This window comes from Clarias gariepinus, chromosome 14 (assembly GCF_024256425.1).
Source record: "Clarias gariepinus isolate MV-2021 ecotype Netherlands chromosome 14, CGAR_prim_01v2, whole genome shotgun sequence".
NCBI lineage: Eukaryota > Metazoa > Chordata > Actinopteri > Siluriformes > Clariidae > Clarias > Clarias gariepinus.
This window is the reverse complement of record NC_071113.1, coordinates 13,343,117-13,353,005: the sequence shown is the minus strand read 5'-3', so window position 1 is coordinate 13,353,005 and position 9,889 is coordinate 13,343,117. Positions and strand designations below refer to the sequence as shown.

Genomic DNA, 9,889 nt, shown 5'->3' with positions numbered 1-9,889 from the left:
CATGTCTTTGGAGTTTGTGAGAAAAACCCACCAAGCACATACAAACTTTACGCACACAGATCTGTGGCGAAATCGAACCCTTAACCCTGGAGGTGCTAGGCCACAGTGCTAAACCACTATGCCACCTATATGCTAACTATTATTTATCATGAAAGTATAAATCTTTAATTAAATATACCAAAACAGAACTTCATCTTATGCCTTAATGTGGTGCAAGGGGAGTAGAGTTTCTGATTTGACATTAAGTTTGCACATTACCTAAAAACCAAGGTTACCAAGGTCACACTTACCTAAAAACATGCCAGTGAGTGGTTACTAGAGGGTGATACATTGCTACGATAAATTGCTAAACTTTTAGGTACAGTATAAATGAGTATGTAAATCTGTGTGTGCATGTTACCCTGCTTTCTCTTGAAGGTGCTTACCTGCTAATGGCCAGTGTTTCCAGATCCATAGTCACAGTTTTCCAGACAAAAGTGACTGACTAAATGTTTGATCATAAATATGAAGAATTTTCAGTACAACTATCACTCATCAAAGTACATATTCAATTCAATGGCAGACCAACCCCTGTTATTGCTGAGCAGTAAGCAGAGTTGGAAGACTTCCAGAACACACCTACCACACTTGGAAGCCATCCAACAAATTGTGCTTGTATGTGTATGACCAAGCAGATTGCTTAACTGTCCTGAATAATGTGATACTTTAGAGTTTTTGAGTTTACTCACCTGTGGCTGACGTTAAACCTTAACTATTTGTTTAGGTAAATATTAGATAATTTGCTTTGCAATTCTGACATCAGAAAACGGGGGTACAGGAATGCTTGTTACTGGTGGTGCAATTTTAAGCTTGATCTACAGTGTGAGGGGGACCTAGAGCCAGTCCATTGGAGAGTATGCATACACACACACTATGGCCGATTTGGGGAACATAAATTAACCTTATTTGATCTGCATATCTTTGGACTGTGGGAGCAAACCAGAGTACCCGGAGGAAACTCACCAAAGCACAGGAAGAACATGCAAACCCCTCGCACACAGCCTCCGAGGCAGGATTCAAACCCTCGACCCTTGAGGTGTAAGGTCACGGTACTAATCACTACTGTACTTCTCTCTTTTTCTAAATTTCCATTTTCCCCTTATTTTCTAACAGTAAAAATAGAGCATGTTCTCATTTACACGACACAAGACAGGGTTAGTCACCAAGCCAAATTTGACAGCATTTGCTTGCTTGTCTGTTTACCTTTGGGCTACACTGTATATATTATTATGATTAGTTTCGTTAGCACCCCAGTTCCCATGTCTACAGATTTATCACTTGATCATACTGGGTGGCGACACGGTGGTGTAGTGGTTAGCACTGTCGCCTTGCACCTCCGGAGCAGAGTCTGGGTTCGATTTCCGCCCAGACTCGATTTCCGTCTCTGTGTGCATGGAGATTGCATGTTCTCCCCATGCTTGGTGGGTTTCCTTTGGGTACTCCGGTTACCTCCCACAGTCCAAAGATATGCAGGTTAGTCTAATTGCTGTTCCCAAATTGCCTGTAGTGTGTGTGTGCCCTGCGATGGATTGGCACCCTGTCCAGGGTGTACCCTGCCTCGTGCCCTAAGCCTCCTGGGATAGGCTCCAGGTCCTCGCGATCCTAAATACAGGATAAAGCGGTATAGAAGATGAGTGAGTGAAGTGATACTGGTCATCATGGAAAGGTAGAATGTTTGCACAGTAAGTCTGGCCTAAACACTGGTGCGTTGGATCTCCAGCACCAAGGTTCACCAAAAACAGACACTTTTTTAAAACTCTTCAAACTCTTCTCCCTTTTCAATGTAACAGGATCATTTGTGTTTTATGATCACTGCACAGCTGAGCTTTAGGGGAAGATTTTCTCACAGCAATATTCTCAGTCATACACCACGCCCCGCCCCCTCGCTTTGAATGACATCCAATCAGACGGCGAGTTGGAGTGTAGTATGTAAACCCCGGCGCGGGCCACGCCCCCCTCGTGGCCTCTCCGCGCTGCGATCGGCGGGAGGAGGAGGACTTCCAGGAAGAGAGGAAGAAAGTTGTGTTTGTGCTACGTGTCCAAGCGCTTTCCTCTCCTCCGCTCACTGCTATTTAAGACGTCCTCCGATCCTCACGGCTCTCACACTAACACTCAGATCATCAGTGCCGTCATGTCTGGGACCAACAATCAGAGAACGGTGAGTGCAAATGTTTTTCTCTCTCTCTCTCTCACTTTTTTTTTCTTATCACAGTCACACTGTAAATCTCAGTTAGGTAAACAGGACTGAGCGGATACACTGGGTACAGTCACAAGTGTCAGATTTCTTTTAGTTTCTGTCCAGTTTCTGATCGGATCTGCACTTTTAGCCAACAGAACTTTTCGGGCTGCATGAAGTTAAAGGTTTAACACTTGTGTCATTATTATTATCATTATTTTAAAGAATGTTGCTGTACTGTCATATACTACAGTTGATGCACGAAGGATTGCCATTTTTTTATTCTTACTATCAAAATGAATGATGTTTAGTATTTCCCCCCATTACACAAATCAGAATGTGTAATCATATACATTTTCTTCATCATGTGCCTTAAACTTCTAAAAACTTTTACTCTCTCCTTTTTTTTCATCCTGTTGTTTTTTTCCCCTCGTTCATTACTTTTCGTGAGAACAAAAAAAAAAAAAAAAACATTGCGATCAGCTGTCTCTACTTTACCCAGAGACCCCCATCAGAAGACAGATAGTATCAGTTAGGCATTCCGTTCCTCTGCTGATGGTCTGCCTGACCATCTTAGATCTGCTCGTGCGATCCCGTTGCAGTCAGGGTTCTTTGTAAAAAGACCAATTTTTTTTTTCTGTGTCAGAAAAAAGTAGCTCACTGTTTATGAGAGTCAAAGGAGGCCCTGATGTACGTTGGACCTGCTAGGGTGGGTGAAAGGCTGAGAGAAGTGTGGCTGTGTTCCAGTCTGGCCACCTCTCCTCTCTACTGGTCTGCATGAATAGTAGTATTTGTTTCTCCAAGTCCACCCCTCCCTTTCCTTTTCACTCTTTAACATTCAGACACTAAATGTAAGTTGTGAAAATGCCGGTAAAATGGAGCAGACAGCTTTTAGTTAGTTTAGAATTCAGAAGGGTGGCGGCTGCCCATGTGCTGTTAAACACTTCTTCACGGTTCTGTAAAAGTTTATCGTTTGTCGGGCTAAGGTCACCTGGCATAACATTGTAGCCTGTTTAAGAAGTGTCGAATAACTGAAGAACCTTTAACCTTGTGGTTTTAGGAATCAAATAAACTCTTATAAGTTACTGATGAATTGAAATGAGTTTAACTTTAGAGCTTTTTGTTGATTGAGCAATTTACTGGGCTTTCAGGCTCTCCAAAGGGCAACGAACGTTGTATACCAGGCGCACCATGTGAGCAGGAACAAACGAGGCCAAGTTGTGGGAACCAGAGATGGTTTTCGAGGTTGCACTGTATGGCTGACAGGTTAGATTCATTTAATCATTTAGAATAAACCCCTTTCTGAACATACACCCTTGAATTGGGATTCACCACTAGCTTATGTAAACAAACTCTTTCTCAATGAAATGTTTATCATCTCTATCCAGGCCTGTCTGGCGCAGGGAAGACTACAGTGGGTTTTGCTCTGGAGGAGTACCTAGTTTCCCATGGCATTCCGTGCTATTCTCTTGACGGTGATAACATTCGCCATGGCCTGAACAAGAACCTGGGTTTCGCTACAGTAGACAGAGAAGAGAACATCCGGCGTATTGCAGAGGTGGCCAAGCTGTTTGCTGATGCCGGCTTGGTTTGCATCACTAGCTTCATCTCTCCTTTTACGAAGGTGTGGTGCAACTAAATATGACAGTATACAGCGCACAGCAGCTGAATAAATGTCTGCAAAAATGATTTATACTGCCAAAACCCTGTATTCAGTATGACTTTGCTTTGTGCTTTGTTATGATGCCCAAAGGACCGAAATGAAGCGAGGAAGGTCCACGAGAATTCAAACCTGAAGTTCTTTGAGGTATTTGTAAATGCGCCACTGGAGGTGTGCGAGAGCAGGGATGTCAAAGGGCTTTATAGAATGGCCCGTGCGGGAGAGATTAAAGGTACAGTCTGACCCGACTAGGACTGGTACCGGAAATTGTGTCAATATGTGCTAAAATGTGTTAATCTATAACTTTGGCTCACTCACCTTTTAGGCTTCACGGGGATTGATTCGGAGTATGAGAAGCCAGATTCGCCTGAGCTTGTACTAAAAACTGGAGAGCTCACAGTGAATGAGTGCATACACCAACTGGTGAATCTCCTTAAAGAGCAGGTGAGGAAGTGTCTGTAAATAGTAAAATCTAGAAAGAAGGGCAGAATAACCTGTTTTGCAGCCACGTATCGTTGTATCCACAGTACTCCCACAGTGCTCAAATCTATACACCTTTCTTATACATTGTTCTTAAAGCAGAATGCATACATATAGAATACAAAAAATTCTGGAATTGATGTAAATATTTCAAAGATTCTTAACTAATTATCATTTGTAATGAAGACCATTTGTGTTTTGTTTTTTTTAAATAATTCCGAACAGAAGTATTTTCACTATAAATTTTAGATTTTGGGCACCGCTGTACTGTAGATGGCTTTAAAGTAACAGAGCCAGTGTTAGTAGAGTGAGTGAGTGAGTATTGGCATTTAGATGATGATGAGCATGGTCTTCTTTGCTTGCAGGGAATTGTTCCCAGTGGCCTTACGGAGGAGATCAATGAATTGTTTGTCCCTGAAAACAAGATTGTCCTGGCACTGAGTGATGCCAACATACTTCCTAGGGTAAACATTACCAAGGTAATGTGGCACGCACTTGCACTAAATATAATTTCAAGCGTAGCTCACTGAAGCATAAAATTTAATCATTCCACACTTATGTGATGTCCTTAAATCTTCAAACTGTCTTGACGTGACTCATTTTAATCATAGTCATATAGATACAGTACATTCATAAAAACAGTCAAATGTTATATTCATGGAATCAGTTTTAATTGCAATTATGAAAAACTGAAGCAGCAAAACAGTAATCTGAATTGTGGTTTGTGTTGAATCAGTTGGATCTTCAATGGGTTCAAGTGTTGGCTGAAGGGTGGGCAACTCCTCTGAAAGGCTTTATGAAGGAAAGGGAGTTCCTGCAGGTCCTTCACTTTGGTAGTCTAATTGATGGTAAAGACATTCAACAACAACAAACATTTATTATTGAGTTTCAGTTACAGAAAATCTATTCGTTGTGACTGTCACTCTAGAACAATCAGATTTCAGATTTTATCTGTTTATCCAATCTTCAGCTCCAATACAAGTACTGTAGTAGAATCCGACTGAAGGCTTTTAATGTTATTTTGCGTTCCCTTCTAGGTGGCGCCATCAACCTTTCCATACCAATTGTCCTACCAGTGTCCACGGAAGACAAAGACAGGTTGAATGGTTGTGCTGCTTTTGCTCTGGAGTATAAAGGTCGCCGAGTGGCCATACTGAGGAATCCCGAGTTTTATGAACACCGTAAGGAGGAACGCTGCGCAAGACAGTGGGGAACCACATGTCCCAAGCACCCTTATATCGAGGTCTCAGAAAATTCATAAACACCTGTGATCATACCTCATTTTTATGGCATCTTATACTGTGGTATTGCATGTGTTGTATCAGTTCCTTTACAATCTGGTTTTCTTTTTAGATGGTTATGAAAAGTGGTGATTGGTTGGCCGGTGGAGATTTGGAGGTGTTGGAACGAATCAAATGGAACGATGGTCTAGATCAATACCGTCTCAGCCCGAAGGAGCTTAAACAAAAATTTAAGGAAATGAGAGCAGGTAATACAAGAGCTTCTTTTACATACAGCAAGAGGGTAATCAAGTTTCTTTTATATTCCTTAAACATGCCATGACTAAAACTTTACTATTATTATACAGGCCATGCGTAAGTCATAAAAAGAAGAATAACACTAGGATTATTATACCAGACTCAAAAACAGAATCTTTTGTTTAAATTAAGTTTCTTTAGAGTGCAAGAGCAAAACAATACTACAATTATTATTATAATCATCATAACAGTTATTAATCTTATTAGGCTAAGTGCTCAGCATTTGTAAATGAGCCTTGGGGACAAAAGTACTTGAGGGTTTAGCCCTTTGTACATATCACCTTGGTTATAGTAAGACATTAACTCAAACTCATAATATAAAGTGTAATGTATTACTAGTTAATTAGCATTTATTTGTTTGTTTGTGGTAGTATAACAAATCGTGCCACAGGTTGTGAATGTTTTTATATTTTGGTACCAGTCACTATTGACAATGCAACTTATCGGACAAGTTTCAAAATACAGGAAATTGGGACATACTGGAATTTGGGAGTTTTGTATGTGAGGTTTATATATATATATATATATATATATATATATATATATATATATAAATATATATATATATATATATATATATATATATATATATATATATAAATGATTTGATTCCCGCCTCCTCTCCGTGTGCGTGCAGTTTGCGTGTTCTCCCCATGCTTGCGGGTGGGGGTTTCCTTCGGGTACCCTGGTTTCCTCCCACAGTCCAAAGACATGCAGATTAGGCTAACTGGTGTTCCCAAATTGCCTGTATGAGAAAAATTGCCACCCTGTACCATGCCTTGTGCCCAAAATCTCCAGGGATCGGTAAAGTATAAATGGTATTAATGAATGAATGAATGAACTCCCAAATTCCATTAGGTCAGAAGTGTGTATTATTATTTTTTATTAATACTTTAGTGTTTATATAGATCCAGTTAGACTCTGGAAAGGAACGTTGTTAAATCAACACTGAAAAGGATTTTACTGTGTAGAACAACTGGAAACATCCATAACAAACACGTGATTATATGTATATGTGGTATTTATTTGCATGTGTGACCCATCTTTGTTTTTTGCTTAATTAATTAATTAATTAATTTCATTAATTAATTTCATTATATTGCTGAGGTTGTGCTGAAAAAGTGATATAATCCTTTATAACTGCACAAACCTGACTCATACAAACCTACAATTTATTTATTTATTTATAAATGTTGATCAGTCTTCTAAGCTAAGAAGACCGGTACTGAGGGATTTTTTTTTCAGGGTTCAAAAGTTCTGTGGTTGCAAAACAGGTTATCTGCCCTGCCAAGTAAGGCAGTAATATATTAATCAATAAACCATGTAGATGAATATCTTTTGTGCTACCAAGTTGGGATTATCCAGAAGCAAGTCACCAGACATTTAACACTTGGCTGTGTCCATGGTGTTTCTATTGTTTGGGACAAAAGGCCTGTAACCTTATCAGCTGGTCAACTTCCTGTTTGTAGACCGTAATTAAACTGCAGGCACTCATCATTTCCACCGTACTAAACCTCACGAAATGTTTACTTTTTGTTCTCAGGAACATCTGTGTGTCTCAGGGTTGTGTAATAACATTGCTGCTGAAAGAATATTTGGCTAATAAGCTTAAATCTAAACCACATCCCCCGCCTTTCTTGCAGATGTAGTCTTTGCCTTCCAGTTGCGGAATCCCGTGCACAACGGCCACGCGCTCCTGATGCAGGACACCAGGAGGCGACTGCTGGAGCGTGGCTACAAGAAACCTGTGTTGCTCTTGCACCCACTCGGAGGGTGGACTAAAGAGGATGATGTGCCTCTGGATTGGCGCATGAAGCAGCATGCTGCTGTTCTTGAAGACGGTGTGCTAGATCCTACCAGCACCATTGTAGCCATCTTCCCCTCACCCATGATGTATGCTGGTCCCACAGAGGTGAGCTTTTCGTGCCTAACAACTAATCCTGAGACAGGATTAACTGGACAAAGAGTCTGATTACACTTTCTGATAATAGCTGAACACAGTGGAAAAAGCGTGTGAAAATGTGTGTGCCTACAGGTACAATGGCACTGCAGGGCCAGAATGATTGCAGGTTCTAACTTTTACATCGTTGGCCGTGACCCAGCAGGCATGCCGCATCCTGAGACTAAAGAGGACCTATATGATCCCACACATGGTGGCAAAGTGCTGAGCATGGCACCAGGGCTCACTTCTGTAGAAATCATTCCATTCAGAGTGGCTGCTTACAATAAAGTAAAGAAAGCAATGGACTTCTACAACAAAGATAGGTTAGAGACTTTTCTTTTACTTAATGGACTAGAAAACCTAAATGTCAGAAAAATCACTGCAAAACATACAATACTGTGCAAAAGTCTTAGGGACCATATTATATGCTGTAGACAGGTACAGAAAAGCTCATTCTTCAGCAAGCTCAGTAAAACCTAACAACTGTTTTAACTTATAGTACTGTGCAAAAGTCTTGGGCACATACAAAAATATGGCATAAGCAAAAGATTCTTTTAAAAACATTTCTGCACAAAAAAAACTTCTATAAAGAGTAATAAAATAAACACTCAATTTGGAGTGAAAACTCATTGCCTAAAAATCAGGAGTTTTAGACACAGATGTGTGCAGTTTTATAAGAAAACAGCTGTTAGGTTTTACTGAGCTTGCTGGAGAATATGAGTTCTTCTGGTAACTTTGTCACACTCGCTTCTTTCTATGCAAATCCCAGGAGCGTACATTAGATTTTTTTTGTTTCTATCTGAAAACTGGTCTGTCTTGTACTATATTTCTTTCTTTAAAGCCATGCATATATTCTCCTGTAATGTTATTTATTTATTAATTTTTAAGGAAATGATTTTGTACATAATAATGCAGACATGATGAACATGTATAACAAAATTGGTACAGCATATAATATGGTGCCTAAGACTTTTGCACAGTACTGTGTGTATCATTTCATAGAAACATATTACTAAAACTAAAGCATACTGATTTTTTTTTTTTTTCCCCCAGACACAGTGACTTTGAGTTCATCTCTGGGACCAAAATGAGAAAACTGGCTCGCAGTGGAGAAAATCCTCCAGAAGGTTTTATGGCACCCAAGGCATGGAAGGTCCTCACAGAGTATTATGCCTCCCTCCAAAAAGATTAATGTATATATGCCATGTCACAATAGGCACCAACTGAACAATATCTATTCAAGTTTTATAATTAAATTATAGGATTTTAGTCCAGTATATTTATAATGCAAGTCCTCTTAACTCAAATGATTTTTTTTTCTTCTGTACTATATTTAAAACAAATTATTTTAAATGAATGTATAAAGAAAATTGTGTAGGGTCCGTGTCTCAAGATTTCAGGCGATGCTTCATTACTGCAGCCATTTATCATGCTGTCATGTTAAACGAAGCCACATGCTTCAGCTAATTTCCGGTCATGTAATCACTCACTTTATTATATGTACGTTTTACATATTGGTTTAATATGATGGTCTCGCATTGATCAAAGTATTCAATTTGATATACACTGCATCTTAATGCTTAATTAAAGCAGCTTGAACTACAACTCCTTCAGAAATGAATACCTCCAAGAAAAGAAAAATACCTCGGAACATGAACATATACAGTTTATACGTCCATTTTTCTCATGTGCCTGAAATCTTTATTTCCACATTCAGGATAAACTTGTACATATTTTCTTAATGTGAACTGACTATGCAAAACTAACTCAAAAAGAAGTTGTCATCTATGAGGTGTTTTAGGACCCATGTGAAGGACCAAAAAAAAAAAAAAATTACTGGCTCATATTGGTAAAGTAACAAACTAATCATATTTATTACACTACAGTACATGAATACAGTTAAGTTTAAATAATTTCTTTTATTCAAACTTGTTATCTGATCATTTTCATCATGGTTAATACTACCAATAAAACCCAGTATTACATAAAACATGGCTTTTGTGTGTGTGTGTGTGTGTGGACGCAAACTCTTACACAGCATTACTCAAATCACA

The 9,889-nt window shown here is 39.3% G+C and overlaps 1 protein-coding gene across 1 annotated transcript; it reads left to right on the top strand.

Annotated features, from left to right (window-relative positions):
- Positions 1–1,697: 1,697 nt before the first annotated feature.
- papss2b (3'-phosphoadenosine 5'-phosphosulfate synthase 2b) lies at positions 1,698–9,539 on the top strand. Its single transcript, XM_053511651.1, has 13 exons — positions 1,698–1,705; positions 2,032–2,197; positions 3,367–3,481; positions 3,604–3,839; positions 3,969–4,107; positions 4,201–4,319; positions 4,721–4,834; positions 5,092–5,203; positions 5,393–5,598; positions 5,709–5,844; positions 7,537–7,805; positions 7,929–8,158; positions 8,889–9,539. The coding sequence occupies exons 1-13, from the start codon at positions 1,698–1,700 to the stop codon at positions 9,025–9,027; spliced, it is 1,989 nt and encodes a 662-aa protein (XP_053367626.1). The 3' UTR covers positions 9,028–9,539.
- Positions 9,540–9,889: the final 350 nt, after the last annotated feature.